This window comes from Mustela nivalis (assembly GCF_964662115.1).
Source record: "Mustela nivalis genome assembly, chromosome: 9".
Lineage (NCBI taxonomy): Eukaryota > Metazoa > Chordata > Mammalia > Carnivora > Mustelidae > Mustela > Mustela nivalis.
Window position 1 is genome coordinate 51,940,077 of NC_139028.1, and position 23,330 is coordinate 51,963,406.

General features: G+C 35.0%; 1 protein-coding gene across 27 annotated transcripts in view; it reads left to right on the forward strand.

Annotated features, from left to right (window-relative positions):
• PICALM (phosphatidylinositol binding clathrin assembly protein) overlaps positions 1-23,330 on the forward strand; it is a 111,669-nt gene that overhangs the window by 41,111 nt on the left and 47,228 nt on the right. For all 27 annotated transcript variants that reach the window (XM_082749065.1, XM_082749054.1, XM_082749068.1 and 24 more), the window contains exons 2-8: positions 861-1,003; positions 4,842-4,917; positions 7,961-8,063; positions 14,697-14,790; positions 17,455-17,566; positions 19,822-19,928; positions 22,597-22,638. In XM_082749065.1, coding sequence (XP_082605191.1) covers positions 861-1,003; positions 4,842-4,917; positions 7,961-8,063; positions 14,697-14,790; positions 17,455-17,566; positions 19,822-19,928; positions 22,597-22,638 — 677 coding nt within the window. The remainder of the gene's footprint in view (positions 1-860; positions 1,004-4,841; positions 4,918-7,960; positions 8,064-14,696; positions 14,791-17,454; positions 17,567-19,821; positions 19,929-22,596; positions 22,639-23,330) is intronic.

Genomic DNA, 23,330 nt, shown 5'->3' on the forward strand with positions numbered 1-23,330 from the left:
AAATGAAGTTCCTGGATCATTTCTTACTTGGAAATCTATGCAGCAAAAACTTGTGTTAGTTTCCAGTTTTATTTGTTCGTATTAGCTAGTTGATACCAACTGGTGACTGAGCTAACGCAGTAAAACTGAAGGGAGAGAAGAATGAAAATTTATATAAACAAATTGAGATCCTGTCTACTCTCAGACCACGTATCTGCTCTGTGTTTTTAATAATGCAAACACAGCATTCTAGGGAGAATATTAATAAAGGTAGTTTGACCCTCAGCTTGTTCATGCTTCCATATATGTGATTTAAGTTTTTTTTTTAATGGTAGGGATGAATAATCCTAGCATTGTAGTTCTGAAGGTTTATGAGCATTAACAGAATTGAAAGTTCTTCAGAATTCAAGTTCTTTGAAATAGCTTCTTTTTTTTTTTTTTTAAAGATTTTATTTATTTATTTGACAGAAATCACAAGTAGTCAGAGAGGCAGGCAGAGAGAGAGAGAGGGAAGCAGGCTCCCTGCTGAGCAGAGAGCCCGATGCGGGACTCGATCCCAGGACCCTGAGATCATGACCTGAGCCACCCAGGCGCCCTTGAAATAGCTTCTTTTGAGATAAATAGAATATTTGAGGATGAATTGCTCTCAGAGGAAGTTTGATTTACTTGATGTTACCGATCATTTATGTGACCCTAATCAGTATCCTCTTAACTTCTCAGTGGTCTCAATTGTTCTCCTAAGAGATTTTTTAATAACTTCTCCAGACTATCAGTGGTTGCTCCACTGTTAGGTTTTCCACTTGTTAGCATGCACATCTGAAATTAGAAGTAAATTAAAGCTAGAGATTAAACCTTTTGTTGTTGTTGTTGTTTAATTGCAGACTTAATTCAGTGCACAAATGAGATGAATGTGAACATCCCACAGTTGGCAGACAGTTTATTTGAAAGAACTACTAACAGTAGTTGGGTGGTGGTCTTCAAATCTCTCATTACAACTCATCATTTGATGGTGTATGGAAATGAGGTAAGCCATATTTTTAATTAACCATACTGCTGTGATGACAGTACAGCTTGATTCTCCCACTGAAATTTTAGGAACAACTTCAGCAGCCAATAATAACAGGTTAAAAGGGCAAAGTGACTAGGCAGAAATGTAATTGTAGATTGTACAATTTGAGGAGATGGTCTGTAAGTTGGGAAGCGAAAGTGGGTCAAAGCACAGAGGACTTATAATAATGGGATCAAGAAACAGAGATTAATCTCTAAAGGTAGGTTCTTTAAGCAGCACTGGTCTTTGTAGACCTTATGTGTAGATCTTACGTCTTTTTGCTTTATTGTTGCTCAGATGTCTGTCTCATTTCATCCAGTCTCTGGAACCACTTCACTTAGTTGAAAGCTATTATATTGAGGACTAAGATGGCATTTGCTGAGAGGGACTGTTTAAGGGTGCCTTAAGCAGAGGTGTGTCTTAAGTCTTCTTTGAAGTCTTCATTCCCCAAAAAGTTAACAAAAAGATGTGTAAACTTTTGCATTTTAACGTTGGAGAGAAATGTCTTGTTTTCCGTGATAGCCTAGCAACAGATTTTTTAGTTCTTCTCTTAAATGGTTTCCTCAGCCCTGTATACTTACTTGTAAAGTTGAGTTAAAGCAAACATTTAAAATTATGTTAAATATTTTAATGCGTGTAGATAAATCTACATTTAGTATGCACTTCAGAAAAATGCAGCCCACTGGTTGCTGAGAGATGGCTTCTGGAGAAATGGGGAGGGACTTTAGTTATTGGTATTAGACTTCTGAGCATAATGACTTTCCAACATCCATCACTTTACTCATTTTGGGCTTTTCAGTGATAAAGCTCTGCTGCAGCTTTGGCAGATATCAGAAAGCATCACTGAAGTTCAGAATTAAAGCAAGAATTTACCTATTTCATTGCAGCAGATCTTACTGTATGTACATTTTGGTGTTCCCTTCTGGCCCTTGTCCAGGAGTTATTTTTTTATAGCTACAATCAAAATTTAGATAAAATATTACATTTAGCTTTTTTATATAACATGAAACCATAAGCTTTTCCATATTCTGTTTTTTTTTTTTTAATATTTATCATTTTTAGTGACAATCTAATGGGTCACATATTCTATAATTTTCTTAACTTTCCCTTTCCTAGAAATTTTGCTTTCTGGTTATTATTATTTTTTAAAGATTATATTTATTTATTTGACAGACAGAGATCACAAGGAGAGGGAGAGAGGCAGACAGAGAGGGAGGAAGGGAAGCAGGCTCCCTGCTGAGCAGAGAGCCCAATGTGGGGCTCGATCCCAGAACCCTGGGATCATGACCTGAGCCGAAGGCAGAGGCTTTAACCCACCAAGCCACCCAGGCGCCCCCAAAAGTTATTTCCAGACGTGTTAGCTGAAATATGATTGCTTAGTCAATAGACTCGATCATTTTTAGAACATATGCTACTCGGTTGCTTTCTATTTTATTATAACCAGTGTACAAAGTCAATCAAAATATTTGGATATACTAGCTTTAATATAACTTGAAGCATTTTGATCTTAACTAGGGTAATAGTTTCTGTTTTTGTTGATACTTTGTTAAGATTATGATCATTCTGAAGAATTTCAGGCTTATTATATTTTTCACCTTTTTAAAAAATACTTATAGTTTATTCTTTAAAAAGTAAAAGCCACAAATACAACCAATTAGAATGCCAAATTAAGAGGAAAACTATTAATAATGGCTTTTAGAGACTGTAAAAAAGGTGAGAATATGGGGTGCCTGGGTGGCTCAGTGGGTTAAAGCCTCTGCCTTCGGCTCAGGTCATGATCCCAGGGTCCTGGGATCGAGCCCCACATTGGGCTCTCTGCTCAGCAGGGAGCCTGCTTCCTCCTCTCTCTCTGCCTGCCTCTCAGCCTACTTGTAATCTCTGCCTGTCAAAAAAAAAAAAAAAAAAAAAATCTTAAAAAAAAAGTGAGAATATTAGAAGTAAAACCTTGACAAAGGCAAAGAAACAAAATTGACTGTCATTCCTTACATTTGACTGACAGGAGAAGAGAGATGATAGCGTTTCTGTGTGGTTTTTAGATAAACCCATGTTTAATTTCCCTTAAGCTAAGACAAATGTGATGTTCTTCTCATTGACAGGTTTATTAGTCTTTGAGAAAGTATGCATATGATTTTACTGTGCTGTTGGTGTTGAGAATACTATTGGGAAAGGAGGAAACTGATCCCCTGTTCTGCCCCTGCCAGGGGACATTTGTCAAAACTGATGGGGATGGTCTTGGCACCCCTAGACAGAGGCCAAGGATGCTTCTAAATAATGCATATGGCAAACTTCCCACAATAAAGAATTATCACTGCTGAGAGGTGATATTGTCTTAGTATTTTAGATTAATTTTAGAGTTAATATTTTCTTAGTATTTTGTTCAAGATTTTATTTTTTTACTTCTGATGGGGAATCCTGGCAGAGGGAGAAGCAGACTCTCCGCTGAGCAGGGAGACCCGTTCAGGACTGGATCCCAGACCCCTGGGATCATGATTTGAGCTGTAGGCAGACACTTAATCAACTGAGCCATCTGGGGACCTTTTGTCTTGGGATATTTTAATACTTTTTTGCAACCAGTCATTTTAGGGTAAATGATGAAATGTGAGCCTTCAATTTACAAATTGTTTTTCAAAATCTTGGCTTGTTAGTTTGAGGTGAAGGCAGATGAACAAGATTAGGGGAGTGATGGTGTGTACCCTAATTGATTTAACCCTCTGCACACATTGAAAAAAAAAAAAAAAAAGGAAATTCTAAGGAGAAATGAAATTGAAAGGAATTAGCTATTTTAGAGGGTGTATAAAAAGGGAAGTTAAGGTTGTGTTCTGTGGTAAGTACTTTGGAGAGAATTTGGCAGAATTTTGAGATGACCTTTACACACATGCAGATTCAGCCATTCTACCCTAAGTTTATATCATGCTAAACTCCTATATGTTTGCACAGGGAGACCAATACAAAGATGCCTATGAAACATTGTTAATAATAGTGAAATTGGAAAGAACTTAAACATCCATGAAGAAATGAATACATAATGATATAGTAGATCACTTAAGTACTAGAACATCACTTTAAATGAGTGAACTAGATCTACATATATTAAATGGATAATTCTTGAGGAAAAGTTATTAAAAATTTTAAGCACATTGGAAAAGAATAAGTACGGTATGATTTTTCTGTAATTTTAAAATAGAAAAGAAAATCTGTACCTTGTATGGGTTAAATAGAAAAATTATAAAAATATGTGTTAGAGTGATAGATAACCTACTTCGGAAAAGTGATTGATTTTGAAGAGGAAAGGAAATGAGATAGAAGGCGTGCTTCAATAGACTCTTTAATGTTTTGTTTCTGTAAGATGATCTAAAGTAAATATGGCCTCAGTTTAATCTGGACAGTGGGTGAGGGGATATCTGTAATACTATTCTCTTGTATGATTGTAAGTATTTCATTCTTAAAAATGTCATAAAAGTATGGATCATCAGGTAGCTGTTTAAAGATGCCACTTAAGTGTGATTAGCTATAGCTCTAATAATGCTGTAGTAAAGCCAGAATTGCTGATTCCAGGGTAAAAGTGCCTATTTCCTTTTATTTTGATGCTTCTGCCAAAGCCATGAGCATTAGGCTTTAATAAATTCCTTTGTGCTAGTGACATATATGGATTATGTATTTAGGTTTGGTAACTTGTTAGTAGGACTGAGAATGAGAAATTTAAGTTAGATAAGCTTAACAGAATGTGTTAAACACATTCCCTTCCCCATTGTTGAATTAGAGGTTGTTAGATGACATTACCTTAATTTGATATAATCATTTGTTTGTTTTCCAGCGCTTTATTCAGTATTTGGCTTCAAGAAACACGCTGTTTAACTTAAGCAATTTTTTGGATAAAAGTGGATTGCAAGGTAAAGACAAGTTTTTCATTATAGAAAATCAACCCTGTATGATGACTACTGCAGAGTTGAACTCTGTCTTTTAGCTGTGGAGGAATCACATATTTTAGTGAAAGGTATAAGGAGGAAAAGACTGCCTTTTAATGTGATGATTACATTGACTTTAGTACTTGACACCTAGAACTGTAAGAAATAGAACTGGATAGTGGTTTCAGAGCATGGATTCTGGAATTTAACTGCCTGGGTTTTAGTCCCATCTTTACTACTAACCAACAGTGTGAATTTGAGCAACTTCACCTTTCTGGGTCTGCAGAGTCAGGAATAAAGATAGCACTTACTCTCTAGGGTTGTAAAGAGGCTTAATCTAGTTAATAAATGTAAAGTGCTTACAACAATGCCTGGCACACAGGAAACACTATGTAAGTATGAGATTTCATTGTTATTGTTGTTATTTTATGCTTTATTTTAAAAATGTAGCTGGGAATATTACATATTTTAGTAGCAAAGGTAAGTATGGTATGTTATTCGGATGAGTTACTCACTGATGATCACATCTGTTATTTATTCTACTTTTAATTTAGTAACTTGAGATTGCTATGTGCTCCATGCATGTTCTGTGTTACTGGGATCTGTTGTACTTAGCTCGAGAACTAGGCTGTTAACATTGTACACGGTCAAGTCTAGGAATGACATCATAAGGGACATACCATACGATTTGGGAATATTCAACAGTAGGGCTCAATCTGGGAAATGTCTTTGGAGAAGGGGAGATTTTTTGGGGGGCTTTGAAAGATGGACAAGGATGTGGGTTGGTTTAAGCAAAAGTACATAGATATACACAGATATGAAGGAGTATGGGATATTTAAGATTTGTAGAGCAAATGAATATGAATAGAATTTACAAGTGACGTATTGCAGGACATGTAGTGGCAGATGGCCTCCTTCAAGAAGCTGTTTGGGGCCAAAGTCAGACATGGAAGACTTTTATAGAGTTGGGGTTTTATAATGCAGTGAGAAACCATCAGAGTTTTTTGATTTGAGGAAGAAGGGGAGAGGGAGTGTGTGTTATAAAGAAATTGCCATAGGTCAGTACAGGTTGGATTAGAGTGATAAAGTCTTAAAGACATTGAGACTGTTCTGGTCCTTGTTCTGGTCACTAGTAGAAAGGTAGTAAGGACTAGAATAATGTGTCTTGTGGAGGTAACATCAATGGATTTAGTGACTAGCAGTGTTTGGGCTAGGGACTGCCCAGTTCAATACTTGTTCACTTTGGGCAGATGGGAGTATTAATTAGAATGAATCAAATACCCTATCTTCCAGCGATTTTGGAAGGCCAGTAATCTCTACATAGGACTGAGTGTTATAAGACTGATTTTTCTTTAAGAGGAGCAGTACTCTCAGTAGTTAAGAATAAATTAGCAGTAGAATACCTTTTTCAAGTAAAACCTTAAATAGACACCAGAAATATGTAGCAGATAAAACTGGAGTTGGTCTCTTCTCAGGGATATGGAAGAAAGTACTTGCTCGTATTTTTTATTCTGTTCCCCTTCATTCACTTCATTAGAAGTTAAGAATCTCTGGAAAACAGTTTGCAAACCACTACTCAAAAGCAGAGTATATGCATTTGTCCAAATGGGGAATTTTTGGTGCCTTATTAGCTACTGATTTTCTACTTTCTTAAGATGGAAATTAAGCACTTCTAGTAATAAGGTTTTAGGACTTTTGTTCCTTTTATGTAGATATCATTTTTTAGGCCTTTTATTTAAAGCTCCTGTTCTGTAGAGAAAGCCCAGAAAGTAAATAAAAGCATGTGATTCAGTGGTTTTGACCAATAATTTTTATTTCATATGTATTTTGTTGGGTGAAGTCTATTATGTATGTGTGTGTGTGTATACATAGTATATATATTATGTATATATATGTGGGGGGTGTGTTTGTGTGTATGTATATATATACACATGCACACACTGGATGTTATACTGGGTGTGTATAAGTATAAATAAGCCTCTAGTGAGTTAAACACTGTACATCAAAGAGGTAGAAACTAAACACGGAATAAGAGTATTATGGGAACACAGTGTTCAGGGAAAGTGTCAGAAACTAAAAGAGGTAGGGAATATATGTAACACCTTATACAATACAGTAGTAGTTACAAGAATATATGAGGGCAGTCATTTCTTTTTTCCATTTTATTCATTGGTTTTTCTCCAGCAGCACTGAGTAGGCACTCAATAAATATTTGCTGAATAAATGAATTGGTAATGATGTTAAATCCAGTCACAGAAATGATACCTTTTGCTATTGTCTTTTAAAGTTGTAGAGATCATCAAATAAAGTGAAATTTATTAGATGAAGATGAGCTAAAATAAGATGGACCTGCTTTTTAATGAGTAGCAAAAGTTGTAGACTCCTTGAGCAAAGCAATAATTAAAATAAAAGTTGCTTTTTAAATAACATTGATTTGATTTTATGTTGCTGAAGTTTTCAAATCTCATGATTATGATAAAATCTTAGTGAAAGTTTTATCAAAAATATCCCTCTAGTTTCTTAAGCTTTAAACTTGCGTATTGCTGTTTTTTTCATTGTACTATGCAGTAATTTAATGCACTTCTTACAGATTGGCATATGTAAGTTTGGTTGTTACAAATAATACACAACTGAAGATTTCATAAGTATGAAAATTATAAAATTGCTAAATGATTTGAGGACAGGGGCTTATGGTCCCATAGGATGTTAAATTTGAATTATGAGGTTATCAAAGAGTATTTAAGAGAACACAGTTTTCCAGTTGTGGTAGGAATGCTGGTTAGAGGTAAAATAGAAATATTTATTAGTGAAATTATAAGTGGAGGGAGGTTTTTCAAAGCCACATAGGGCTTTCCTGACTTAAAACATGTGAGGTCTTAGAGATTTTAATGTGATACTATTATTAGTCACAATATACATCGTTAGATTGAGTTGGGATATCAAGATATTGTCATTGGATGAAATAAGTTGGTTTTCTAAGCAAATTGGGATTTCAGTAATTTGTTAAAACATTTTTTGTTTCTTACAGGGTATGACATGTCTACATTTATTAGGCGGTATAGTAGATATCTCAATGAAAAAGCAGTTTCATACAGACAAGTTGCATTTGATTTCACAAAAGTGAAAAGGGGGTGAGTTAACCTTTCTTTTTTTTTTTAATATCTGGTGTATTTGGCTATTTTAAAATGTAAACCATAGAAATTATTAAGTTACAAATTGTGAAATGTTAGACCAGTTTTGAATGATGAATTTATATTTCTTTGAAGTACATCATAAGCTTTTTGTGCTACGATAACAGCTTTATTGAGATACGATTCACACAATCTAGAATTCACTCTTTTAAAGTATATAATTAAGTGGGTTTTAGTATATTACAAAGTTGTGCCACATTACTGTCTAATCTCGGAACATTTCGTCATTTCTGGAAGAAGCCTCACACCCATTAGGAATCACTTCCCATTTCCATCTTCCTTCAGACCCTGGCAGCTACAAATCTACTTTGTGTTTATGGATTTGCCTATTCTGGATATTTTATGTAAATGAAATCATACGTTACGTGGCCTTTTGAGTCTGGCTTTTCTCACCTAGCAAAATGTATTCAAGTTGTAGCATCCTTGTTGCAGTGTGGATTGCTACCTGATACAACCTGGTATATAGATTTTTCTTGGGGTATATGATAGATGAGCTTAGGAAAAAGCCACTAAAGGGGCACCTGGGTGGCTCAGTGGGTTAAAGCCTCTGCCTCTGACTCAGGTCATGGTCCCAGGATCTTGGGATCAAGCCCCACATCAGTCTCTCTGCTCAGTGGGAAGCCTGCTTTTCCCTCCCTCTGCCTGCCTCTCTGCCTACTTGTGATCTCTGTCTGTCAAATAAATTAATAAAATCTTAAAAAAAAAAAAGTAAAAGCCAATAAAGACATTCTTTTCTTTCTTTCTTTTTGTTTTTTTTTTTTTTTTTTTTTAGATTTTATTTATTTATTTGACAGAGAGAAATCACAAGTAGATGGAGAGGCAGGCAGAGAGAGAGGGAAGCAGGCTCCCTGCTGAGCAGAGAGCCCGATGCGGGACTCAATTCCAGGACCCTGAGATCATGACCTGTGCCGAAGGCAGCGGCTTAACCCACTGAGCCACCCAGGCGCCCCCAATAAAGACATTCTTAAGGGGCATTGGTGACCCTTATAGCTCTAAAGGACTGCCCTAAGGGGAATCTGGCGTCTGCAGAAATATTTTGATAAATGCCTTTCTGAATTTCCCTACTGCTCAAATCTCTAAGCAATTAATGTTTTCTTTAAATTGTTCTCTTGAAATGTTAAATTATTAGACTTCAATGGAAAATTTAATACAAATGTAGAAATAACTACTTGGTTATTTAACCATTAGTTTTTAAAGATTTTATTTATTTATTTGAGAGAGTGTGCTTATGAGTGCAGGAACAGGGGGAGGAGCAGAGGTATAGGGAGATTAATCTCCAGCAGAATGCAGATCTGGTGAATGCAGATCCTGAAGTGGGGCTCAGTCCCACAACTGGGAGACCATGACCTGAGCCAAAGCAAGAGTCTGATGCCCGACTGAGCCACCTAGGCACCTCAGCATTTTTATCTTTAAATTTTTTAAATTTTTATTTTTAAAAGATTTTATTTATTTGAGAGAGAGTTTGCCTGCACGTGCAGGGTGGGGTCGGGGGCGAGGAGGGGTGGGAGGGAGGCAGAGGGAGAGAATACCAAGCAGATTCTGGGCTGAGCATGGAGCCTGACTCAGCTTGATCCCATGAGTGAGAGATCATGACCTGAGCTCAAACCAAGAGTCAGACCCTTAACGAACTGAGCCACCCTGGCGACTCTAGGCATATCTTATTTATTTATTTAATCTGTTTTATTTTTTTACTTATTTATTTATTTGTCAGAGAGATAGAGAGAGTACAGGGAGGCAGAGTGACAGGCAGAGGGAGAAGCAGGCTCCCTGAGGAGCAAGGAGCCTGATGTGGGATTCGATCCCAGGACGCTGGGATCATGACCTGAGCCGAAGGCAGCTGCTTAACTGACTGAGCCACACAGGCATCCCACTAGGCATCTTTAAATCCTAAATGTTCTGTGTACCTATTAGGAGTTGATTAGTTTGGAATTTACCAAAACTAAATTCCACAGATTTTGTTTCCTATCTTAAAGTACTTTGTTGTTTGTGAGATGATAATAGAGGAGCTCGTCTTAAAAATCTGGTTCTTAATTCCAGTATTCTGTCCCATGAACCATTTTCCATTTTGACTTCTGTAATATTTCACTATAAAGTATGTTCAGTAAAACTAATCTTCAGGAATTTGTAGATTTCATATTAATAGATTTTTAAAAGTGTTTTATTTATTTATTTGACAGAGAGACACACAGCGAGAGAGGGAATACAAGCAGGGAGAGTAGGAGAGGGAGAAGCAGGCTTCCCACCGAGCAGGGAGCCCGATGTAGGGCTTGATCCCAGAACTCTGGGCCAAAGCAGATGCTTAACGACTGAGCCACTCAGTCACCCCCATGTTAATAGATTTTTTAAAGTAGTAACTTTTTTCCTAATCTGAAGGGCTAGTTTTGAGATTGAGGAGAGTTGCTGCACTCTGTATTTAATAGAGCAGACTTTTATTATTTGGCTGAGAACAGCCTTGATTAATCACAATATATTTAGTATTGACATAAAGGAAACTACTCTTAAAGGGAAAGGAAAGTGAATTAAGGAGCCATAATTGAGTGAACCAAGAAGCACAAAATTGACAAATACACATACATATATATTCATCAGATCATGTATATAAGGAAGAAAAAATAATGGGACATTAGGGTATAAGTTGAGAAAGTGACAGTGCTTGAAATGTATCATATTATGGCTGAACCTCAGTGAGTTGTTTTATTTTTGGAGAGGATTTGTGTGGTAAATAGTAAAGTTTTACTTACTGGGGTAATAATTTTGTATGTTTGGTATATGTAAACCAGTATACACATCTAACATTTTAATAGAAAACAACAAATTGGCCTTTATAAAAGTTATACCAAATTATTGACTTAAATACAGTTATAGACACCTCTATACTCTTCCATCCTCATGAAAAGGTATCTTACTGGGTGTTCATTTTACACTGAGTACTGAGTGATTGAATAATTCAATAAATGGTGATGCTGAGCCTCTTTGTCTCTTAAAATGCAATCCATACCTTGTTCATTGCCTTTCAGTATCTTTTGCCCCCTTCTTATTCGGTATTTTATTCTTTCCTGTTGTGTTTAATGTTAAGAGGTCACACGCTATTTATTATTATTTTTTTAAAGATTTTATTTATTCATTTTTAGAAAGAGTGTGCACGCACAAGCAGTGGGAGTGTCACCAACCATGCATCCCTCCCTCCCAGGCTGTTCAGTCAGATTAATCTGGGTTTGAATTCTAACTTCACTCCAGTTAGATGAGGAATTTTAGTAACATACTTCAGCCAGCTTGCTCACTTTTAAAAAATAATTTTATTTTGAAATAATTTCACTTCCAGAAATGCTGCAAGAATAATATAGGTAATATAGGTAACTCCGAGAAGCAGGAAGCCAGATGTGAGGCTTGATCCCAGGACTCTGGGATCATGACCTGAGCTGAAGGCAGACGCTTAGTGACTGAGCTACCCAGGTGCCCCCAAGGATCTTTTTATTACATATCCATCATGCTACTTTTTTTCCGTATGGCACTTACACTGATAGTATTTGTACAGGACGATGGACTAAATTAAGAACACTTCTTGAGGCTGAAGGGTTAAGGATTGATATCTTGGTGCATAGCCTATTTGTACTGTTTGCTCTGGCACAGTGGAGAAGCCTTGATTTAAGTTCTCAATTATTTCATCTGTAAGATGTAAAACAGTGATATTACTAGTCTGTTAGGATCGTAGTAAGAATTAAATACTGTGTGTAATGCTTAGTACGTGGCAAACATTCCAACAAATAAGCTTTTGGTTTATTGGGAAAATAAATTGTTATGAGTTACAAGTTATATTCTCTCTTTTTTAAACATTATGAAAAGTTTTAAAATCTTCTGAGTAGTCTTTTATTTTTATGGCTTTTCTCTTTTTAAGGATACTCAAAATGAGCTTTTCTACCCCCAAAATGATCAATTGCCTATTCATGTTTTCATTGTATATATTTATGGATATAGTATTTTATGTTAAAGTCTTCGATTCATTTGTAACATATCTTGGTATAAAAAACGTGAGGTGGAGATCAGCTATATTTTCTAATAGAAGTATAGGATATTAAAAAATTAAGATGAATTAACCAGTAATGGTTAAATGACTTTTTGCTTATAAGTACTGCCTTCTTTAAATAAAGCCTCTTTTTTTGTTATTTTGGTAAATACTTAGTCATTCTTCAATAATTCACTCAAACATCATTTCTTTGAGGAAATCTTATTTCTGTTGTTAGATTTTATGTTAACATGTCGCCTCCTTGAGGGCAATATAACCTTAGTCATAATATATCTTCAGGACTTACCACAGTGTGTAAACATAGTAGGTGTTTAGCCGTTTTTGGAAAGATGACTAGAGCAATTTGTAAATAGTATATTAAATAGTTTTTTTTTTAAGATTTTTTATTTTATTTATTTGACATAGATTGCAAGTAAGCGGAGAGGCAGGCAGAGAGAGAGGGGAAGCAGGCTCCCTGCTGAGCAGAGAGCCTGATGTGGGGCTTTGTCCCAGGACCCTGAGATCATGACCTGAGCCAAAGGTAGAGGCTTCACCCGCTGAGCCACCCAGGCGCCCAGTATTAAATAGTTCAATGAAAAATGGATCCAGTTGCCTGTAGATTGATCTTTTCAGTTGGTTATTAAATATCAGTCCCTGTATTTTCTTTTTAACATTCCACTTTTTGATAGTACTAACTTAAAATTGAATTACCTTGAATTCTGAATTGGTTTGATTCAAAGTATCAAGACACTACTATATAATGAGCAAAAGACAGAGTAATCCAGGTATTTTCTGTAAATAAGGACATGGGACCAGCCTTTAATCCATTGCTTTTTTATTTGAGAAACAAGTATCTGAATTTAATTATAATGTATTTAAGAAGTCCTAAAACTGGATGTTCTGTATGGAGTATGAATTGTCCTGTATTTGGTCTGAATCATATTAAAGCACTTGGGTTTGTGAATTATTTGAGTCTTTTAAAGTCTAATAAAAGCGTTTGGTAGTTGTGAGGATTTTTCTTAATTGAGAAATTTGAAGTTCTTTGGAAAGACATGATATGGGAGCTAGTGAGAGAAGGGGAATCAAAATTGTCCCTAGGGTTTCTGGTGTAAGTCCCTGGGGAGATGGGCACCTTTTACTGGGAAGATTTGGAGTAGAGTAGAATTGGGCATAGTGGTACAACATTAAGGATTTTGTTTTGGAAATACTAGTTTTGACATGCCTGTTATTTATACAAGATGAGATATGAAGTGGGCAATTAGACATACTAACTTGGAACTTGGGAGTTCTGGTCTAGGAGTATAAGTCTGTCATTGGCATCTTGGCGATTTCTGTGTTGGGAATGACAGATTACTTGGGGGTTTAAGCATAGAGTAGAGGATGGGGCCAAGAACACTTTAAGGTACAAAAACATGTATTTTAGAGGATGAGTAAAGAATGAGGAGCCAGCAAGACACGGAAAATGTGATAGTGAAGAAAACACTGTAAGTCTAGTCATATAATTTTAGACAAGTACCCGTTGGAGAATCAACATGGATTTTCTACTACATGACCTAAACCAGTGCATTTTAACTGAAGTTGAGAGGAGTGGCTGTTTATAAGTAAATGTAGGTCATTTGTAAATTAGAGAAAGTCTACACACTTTCTGGAAGTGATTTTTTTTTTTTTCTGACAAAAGGTTATGAACAGCACTGTTCTTGAGTCTAATATACCTGTGTTTACATAATGATCCTACCACCTATTATTTCTCTGACCTTAAGACAGTCATATATCTCAAGGAACCTAAAACTTCATCAAACAAAATGGGAATAGTCTATCTATAGGATTTTGGTGAGCATTTGAAAAACATACACCAACCCTTAAAATGGAGCCTGATGTTCATTGTGTACCTTAGCCCCAGGTACCTCTTATCTAGTGTTTTGGGGACTACTTTTGTAAAATTCTAGTTTTTTCTGACACTGCTAATATTTCTTATATCTTTAGACTAAATATCTAAAGTAATATTTAAATCTTTGGGAAATTTTAATAGAATATTTAGAAGCATTCCTCTTAAATATCATATATTTTAATGGCTTATAAGTCCTTGCTGTTTGAGTCATAAATAAAATCTCTTAAATAAAGCAGCGCTTCCTCTAACTTGAGTTCATCTCCTGGCTCCATCATGTCCGAAATGTTTAGTGATTTGAGGCCAATGATTGATTTCTTTCTTTCTTTCTTTTTCAATTAAAAAAAAAAATCTGTAGAACTGCCCTTTACACACGAGTGGTGTGAGGATCAGATGATTCCTCATGTGAAAAATGTGCTATAAATCTGGCTGTATAATGTAAGCTTTGATTTTTATGTCTAATGTTTTTACACTTTTTTTTTTAAGTTCTTTGATGTTGGACATACAGTGTTTCCTGTTTTGTTTTTTCTCTGTATGACTTTTGTTGAAATGTCAGGTTTGATAATGATTTAAAAATACGTGATGTTTTATAGCAACTTGTTTTCTTTAGAGAACCAGATGAGAGCTTAAAATGTAGATTTAACAACAGTTCTTTCTTTTTTTTGTTTTTTTAATTTAAAAACAGGGCTGATGGTGTTATGAGAACAATGAACACAGAAAAACTCCTAAAAACTGTACCAATTATTCAAAATCAGATGGATGCCCTTCTTGATTTTAATGTAAGTTGATTGTACAAATGCTTTTATAAAATTTTAAGATTTAAAAACTATGCATTTATTTATTTATTTATTTATTTTTAAAAGATATTATTTGTTTGACAGAGATCACAAGTAGGCAGAGAGGCAGGCAGAGAGAGGAAGGGAAGCAGGCTCCCTGCTGAGCGGAGAGCCCAATGAGGGCCTCTATCCCAGGACCCTGGGATCATGATCTGAGCCGAAGGAGAGGCTTTAACCCCCTGAGCCACCCAGGCACCCCTAAAAAAATACATTATTGATCACAGTCTTTATTCTCAAGTTTTCGTAAACTCTTAATTTTTTCACATTAATATCCTGTTTGGCTATGGACTCTCTATAAATGTGGTCCCACCCTACATAAGTTTGAAATCTTATTATTTTTTTAGATTTGCTCTGACTTGTTTGGTGTTGCTTCTCTAGCTCTAGAATTATAAGGTATACTAGCTAAAGAAAGTGATAGGTGAAAGGATTGATCTGAAAATCAAAATTTTTTTGATAAAGATTTTTAGATTTTAAAAATAGGTAATATTCTTTATGAATAGCCAATATAATATTTCACCTTTGTCTGCATTGTAGGACCAAAAGCATATCAGTTATTAACAAATACAGGGAAGTTCAAGTACACTTGTTACACACACACACACACACACACACACACACACACACAACAGCTTGATATATGTATGTAGCTGTTGCTGAAAGCATTGTGTTCCCTGAAAGTTTTATTTCAATGACCATTATTTAAACCAAGTTACCAGCCTTGTCATTTGTTTGTGATATGTGAGGTGTTAGCATTTTCAAATCTGTTCTTTTGGGGGGCATCTGTCTTGAGACATTTTTATTTTAGAGCTTATATAAGTACAGGTTAGTGAATGAAACTTTGAAAATTTCATACTCAAATAGATTTTTCCTTTAACTTGTGCTGTTAATTGATAGTCTTCAAAGTTCTTGAGGGCAGGGACCAGGTCTGCTTTTTCTCTACTATGTCTCCATTGTCAGGAGTATGTGGTGCATAGAGTGCATGTTGAATAAACAATAAATGAATTCTGTAGATGCTTCATAGACTGAAATAGGTTATTAAACTATGGCTTACTGCCTGTTTATATGGCTTGTGAGCTAACAATAATTTTTACATTTTTAAATGGTTGAAAATAATTTTAAAGAAAATATTTTTGACTGGTGAAAATTATATGAAATTTCAATTCAGTTTCTATAATAATATTATAATACAACCAGGCTCACTGGCTTACATATTGTTTATGGATGCTTTTTTGATGTAATAACAGAACTGAGTAGTTGTGACTGAAACCGTGTAATTTGCAAAATCTAAAGTATTTACATTCAGGTCCTTTACAGAAAATGTTTGCTTATCTCTAGTGACATATAAGGGACATAAGACATAGGGGATTGGGGTAACTATGGAGCTTTATTTTGGTTTTTATTAGAGAGAGGGTCCAACTGTGAAACTTACTTCACCTGATGAATTATGAATATTTTTATAGAACTGTGTTCTTTTCAGTGTCTCTATTGTCCTTCATTGCATGTAACAATTTGCCTGATGTTCCTTTTGACAGGGATTTGGAGTTTTTCTGATTTTTTTAAATTCAGAAAATGAATGGGAAGAAACCAGAGACGGGGACACACTAAATTCTATTTGTGTGTTAGTGTGTGTTACCTATCCATTTATAAACCTAATTCTGTAGGGTTAATGCCTAGAAAAGATTGGTGGATCAAAGGACATAAACACTTAAATTTTTAATAAATACTGCCAAGTTACATTACAAAAGGATTAAGCCCAGTCACTTGTCAACAACTGCCTGTTTTTCTTCATCCTTGTTGCCACGGAGTAATAGCTTGTTTTGGTATCTCCTAGTCTGGTGCTAAAGAAAGGATAGTTCTAGTCTAGCGTAATTATTATATTTTAATTTACCTGATAAGGGAAGTCTTTTCAACATGATTATGTGAATTGTCTGTCATTTGCTTCATTATTAGGATTCTCTGTAATGGAAGTCAACCTTGTTAGAGATTTTGCAAGTATTTACCAATTTGTTGTTTACTGTTCAACTTTGTGCTTATGTTTTTCTATACCTAAAAACAAGTTAATTGGTTCATTCTTTTGATTAATTTCTTGAGATGAAACTAAAGGTATTTCTAGCATTTTTGATAGACAAATAGGTGCTGGGGTTTTTTGTTGTTGTTACATCATAATTTAGTAATATTCTTTATGTGTAAGGTACTATACTGTTCACAGTCAGTGTATCATTTAATTCCCCCATATGAAATAGAAATACTATCCTAGCCATTGTGAAGGTGTTTGTTTATAATATTGGAAAAAGGTGTATTTAAAAAAATACATTTCTTCTACCTAGTTTAGCTTTGTGCCTTGGTGATTGCCTAGGAATTTCAGAAGTTATAGGGTACTTTTGTTCTTTGTGACTTATTTCTGAATTAAATTGAATGTTAACAGAATTTTTGTTTGCTTGTGCCTGAACTCTTGACAGATTTTTACGCTATTTGGATGTAACTCTGATTGCAAGAAATAAATGTCTTTTTCTCTAATACACTTAAATGTTTGAGTTTGCAGTTTTTGAAGGAAGTTTTTGTCATTTAATACATAGATTGGCTCATCTTTTTTTTTCCCCCCCTTAGGTTAATAGTAATGAACTTACAAATGGGGTAATAAATGCTGCCTTCATGCTCCTGTTCAAAGATGCCATTAGACTGTTTGCAGCATACAATGAAGGAATTATAAACCTGTTGGGTAAATATTGCTGTAGTTTATTGTTGTTGCTATTCTTTTAAGATTTTATTTGTTTATTTGAGAGAGGGAGAGAAAGCACAGCCAGGGGTAGGAACAGAAGGAGAGGGAGAGGCAGATTCCCCACTGAGGGGGTCCAGTGCAGGGCTTGATCTCAGGACCCTGGGATCATGACCTGAATCGAAGCCAGACACTTAACAGACTGAGCCACCCATGCCCTTCCAACACTGTTGTAGTTTAATAACATTTTATTTTTTTTAATCTTGTGTCCGGTTGATAAATAATGTGTGAGTTGTTACTTCGAGCTGCCTAACCACTCGTTGGGTTATTGATGACAATTTATTTGGAGAAAAGATTTTTATACCTGATTATGGGTTAAGTGATTAAATACTTCTTTTTACAACTAGAAGGTTCAACTGGATGAAATTCATTTTTTTTAAAGATTTACTTATTTTAGAGTGAGTGTGCGCTTATGCACACACAGGTGCATACCTAAGTGGGGTCGGGTGTGAGGGGTTAATGGAGTGAAAGGGGATGGAGGGGAAGAGGGAGAGAGACAAAGAATCCCTAAGCAGACTTCCCACTAAGTAGGGGGCCTTGTGCTGAACTTGATCCCAGGACCCTGAGATCATGACCTGGGCCAAAATCAAGAGCCAGCCGCTCAACCAGCTGAGCCACCCAGGTGCTCCTAGATGAACTTTGTTTTTTTACATATATCTGTGGTTTTTTCCTATTAGTTTTACTATTTTTTAAAATATAAAATCCCCTTAAAATTAAGTTGGCGTTTTTTCTCTGCCAGAAAAATCTACTTCCTCACAATTTACTCCATAAAGAATTTCAATTGTAAAATAGATGTTTGTTCTAAGCCTAATTTTAAAATTGATCATTATTTTAAATGCATTAGACATTTATTTTTTGGGATGCCTTTCACTTTTTGAGGCGTTTTATGAATGTGTATATTCATTATATACAGAATGCAGTTAAATATATATATAGAATGTGGTTAATTTTGCCAAGAAATTATCATTTTTTTCTGTGGGACTTGGATGGAGTACACAAGTTAACAGTTTAAAGAGTACCTAAGTATCAAGTGTCAGGTATCAAATGTGTTCACTCCATTGTGCTTGTTTTCCCTCCCCTCCCCTTTAAAAAAAAAATTATTTAAATTTGCTTTTGATGAGCTTATTCACAACTTACTTCCTTTAGGAATGTTTTAATTTATGATGATAGGGAAATTGAACTTACTGTTTCTTAGGTAAAAGATAGAAGGTTTTAATTTGAATCTCCCTATATATTATGGAGTATTATGCCTCCCTCAGAAAGGACAAATACCCAGCTTTTGTAGCAACATGGATGGGACTGGAAGAGATTATGCTGAATGAAATAAGTCAAGCAGAGAGAGTCAATTATCATATGGTTTCACTTATTTGTGGAGCATAACAAATAGCATGGAGGACATGGGGAGTTAGGAGAAGGGAGTTGGGGGAAATTGGAAGGGGAGGTGAACCATGAGAGACTATGGACTCTGAAAAACAATCTAAGGGTTTTGAAGGGGTGGGGGGTGGGAGGTTGGGGGAGCCAGATGGTGGGTATTAGGGAGGGCATGGATTACATGGAGCACTGGGTGTGGTGCAAGAATAATGAATACTGTTATGCTGAAAATAAATAAATTTTTAAAAAAGGGGAAAAAATAAAATATATTTCAAAGAGGGAAAAACAAACAAACAAATAAATAAATAAATAAAATCTTAAAAAAAAAAAGATAGAATGTTTTCTATAGAGTTTTGGGAATCTGTCTTAAGACCTTGTGATGGGTATAAATGAAGCTCTTTGTTGCTGTTCATATAGTAAGTTTAAGTTTTCCAGATGACATTTGGACATGATAAAGTTGCCATCTTTGTTAATATGTTACTAGTAAGAATATTTGGAAGTAGAACTTAATGCTGTTTTAAATGGAGAAAAGTATAACGTGTTAACAAAAAATACAAATTATATTTAGGAAATTGTGAGGTAAGGAATTTTATAGAACAAACTAGTAATACAGGCGAAGTCAAATGATTTTTCTGTTTTGATATAATAGTACCTCTGTTTTAATTTGCTTTAAATGTCTAAGCTAATATAACACAATATTTTTCCTGTAGGGTGAGTGTGTTCTCTGAGACACCTATATCATCTCTTTGGGGCTATTACTTAATCCTTTTCCTTTTTGAGTGTTCTGTTTTGATGTGAACAAAAGTGTTTTCATTTACTTTTGGCAGAAAAATATTTTGATATGAAAAAGAACCAGTGCAAAGAAGGTCTCGACATCTATAAGAAGTTCCTGACTAGGATGACAAGAATCTCAGAATTTCTCAAAGTTGCAGAGGTAAACTGTCCTTAACTGTCGTTAAGTATAGATTTTAAAGAAATAAGGCATTATCCAAATGAAAGAAACATCTTAAATATGATAAAGTATATATTTAATAATATCCATATGCTGTTGTTGAATCCTTTGTTACGGTATGAATATGATGTGATATTGAATAAGATATATCCTGTATATTTAATTCAATATTCAATATTGAAAGGTATCTATTTTTAAATTGTTTATTTCTCTGCAAAATCAGGTAGGTGGTACATAATGGTGGCAGAGATTTTTATGTTTGACATTAGCCATGTATTTTAGCATATTTGTCCTGGTAGGTGATAGAGAATATTCAGTGTGAGTTCAAGTCTTTTTCCTCCAGTGAGACTTGTAGATAGGGTCACATGGTTCATAGAGTTTTGTTCCCTTACAGAAATGAATTTAGTGTATATATTGTTTATCATTGATTATGAAAACCGTGAATGTAAGTTGTAGGAAAATTTTATAGATCTATTTAAAAAATAATTTTCTGTATTTCTAGAATAGTGTTATACTACTTTACTTAAAATTGTTCTTTTTTTTTTTTCATTCCTCAGTCTAATGTATTAATGGTAAATACAGTTTAATAGAAAATTTTCCTCAAGAGGTTTTTTTTCCCCTGTAAGAAAACACAGAATATTTTAAAAGAATGTTAGCCTGAGCCAACATTTTAATTTTTTAGTAAGCTCATTACGAATGATAAACTTTAAGATAATTCATAACATTTCTGTATCAGTCTATAGAAATTGTTCTTAGCCATCAACTGATAACCTCTTTGCATTTTTTATTCACGACACCCAGAAAACGTTTTTTCCCTAGTGTGGTTTTAATTCTGCAATAGGTGTTATAAACTTTGGTGCTTATGTCCAAGTTTGAACCCTGATTTCAGCCATACCATCTTGATGCAGGTGTTAATCTTGGTATCCCATGATTTCCTCATCTGTAAAAGGGGTTTTCAGTAGTACTTACCTCACTGGGTTGTTTTAAAATTGCTCAGAACAGTATCTGACTTCTAATTTGTGTCCTGAAGACATTTACTATTATTTTTATTCTCTGCCACCTTGAGAAAGCACTTATTGGAATGCAAATGAATGTCAGTAGTGGTCTTTTAAGGATAATTAATCTAATATATATTTTATAGGAATTTTATATTATACATTTATCTTTTCCAATGAAAAGAAAGTAATCTATAACCTTCAGTTCAGAATCCAGCAGATGTCTTATTTTGAGAACTCTTGGCCCAAGTGATTTTTTTTTCTGTATTGATGTGTGCAAAAGATTTTTACAGGTAGCTAAATGGTGTTTGAAAAGTGTAGTTCATTAATTTTGGCAAATAAAGGAAGGATTTAGTTAGTTTAGACAAAAATATTTTAAGTTGTTTAAACTGTCCGAAACATCTTACTGAGGAATTTATCTTTTGCCAGAAACCATAATAAAAATAGTAAGAAGCTAATAAAACCCTGCTTTTAAAAAAATAATTTTCTGGTATCGTCACAGAAGGCATTTGTGTTGTGGTAATTCTTAACAGGCATTGCACAGAGCTTGCACAGCGGCAGCTTTCAAAGTTTTTGTTTGTTTTCCCTTTGTACTCTCTACCCATCACCAGTAGAGATGTCTTGCTTGCTAGGATAATTTTGGATGATGACTGGGCTATAACTCATCAGTTATATCAGAGTAGTTAATGTGGAACTAGCAAGTTGGTGAGTCTAGCTCTATTACCATAGTGATATTTCATTCTGTAGCAGATGAAATAGAATAAAACAGGACAATGAGACCTTTGAAGAAAATAGCTTTACATTAGCTCTTTTATGAAGTCCACTGAAGTTTGTATTGGATTTAAAGTATCTCTCAAGGAGAAATCAGTGTATTCCCCCCCCCCCATTTCTTTTGGGTCAGTCATATACTAAAATAAGAAGAAGGTAGTGTTTGGGACCCCAGGGTGGCTCAGTTGGTTAAGCGCTTGCCTTCAGCTCAGGTCATGATCCCTGGGTTCTGGGATCTGGTCCACATCAGGATCCTTGCTCGGCGGGGAGCCAGCCTCTCCCTCTGCCTCTGCCTGCCACTCCCCCTGCTTGTGCAGACTCTCTCTCCCTCTCTTTCTGACAAATAAATAAAATCTTTAAAAAAAAAAGGTACTGTATTTACTATGTTTCCAGTAAATTCTTAATGTTTTAAGATAAATTCTTAAATGTTTTAATTTGTTGACTTTTCCCTTCTTTGCATTTGATAGTTGTAGTTATTGACTTTAATTTTAAGCCTTTATTTACCAACAGTTGTTCTGGTCTGAGATGAAATAGACCATCTGCTCCATATGATGTGAGAAATAAAATATTCTTTCATTAGACTGTCTTTGGGCTTGCAGATTGTGACAGCATAGCTTACATAGGTGCTCAGAAGAGATGGAGATGGTAACTTAATAGTCTTACTGAATTTCAGCTCTAGTTCTCCGTTTATGACTTTCAGAGCCATTAAAGAACATCTAAGCCCTTAGGAATATTGAATGATACCTCTGGATATTAAATAGTCTTCTAATTTTAAAGATTATCTATCTAGAATATTGTTCACAGTACTATCTGTAAATTTCATTTTCTAAATTTTTAATATTTATTATAATTTTGTTTATTAAATAAAATGCTTCTGCTTCTTGCAGCAAGTCGGAATTGACAGAGGTGATATACCAGACCTTTCACAGGTAAATATATTGCTATAATATCATTTCACTGTCTCCTGTCTTTCCCTGTATTGCTAGGTGTGAAGGGTACAAAGATGAACAATAGGCAACTCCTGCTGTCAAGGAGATCAGAGTAATTTTCTTGACAGATTTTAACATGATACATTGCCTACTGTTGTGCTAGCATTTTGATCTCTTCATCTCTTATGTAGGTGGAGCTAGCCATTGCTATACCATTCCTTTAGTTTATTCCCTTTAATTTCCAGTTCAAAGCCCAGTTTTAATTTAGGATTCTGTAGCCTAGTAGTTAAATATCTAAACGTTCAGCTCAGGTGTACCTTAGACTATATGTGATCTTAGGCAAGATACTTAAATTTCACTGTCTCGGGTTGTTCATTTGTAAAATGGATATAATACTAGTGTCTTCCTCATGGACTCAGTAATTACATACAAGGTAGTTAGCATGGTGTCTGTTTTGCTGTAATAGCTTTTTAAATGTTAATCACTTTCAGCATTTTCATCTCTGACAAGAGCTCCTGGGAGTCACATTTTGTTGAGATTAGGGAGTGGTGTACATATGTACTCAGTTCAACATAGTTAATGTTATAATCCAGTATTTTTGGTTTTAATTGGTCTTCTACTATATCTTTCTTGTACTAAGGTAGGGTCTTATATATGGAGAGAAAATGCAGAATGAAGGAAATTGTGCATGT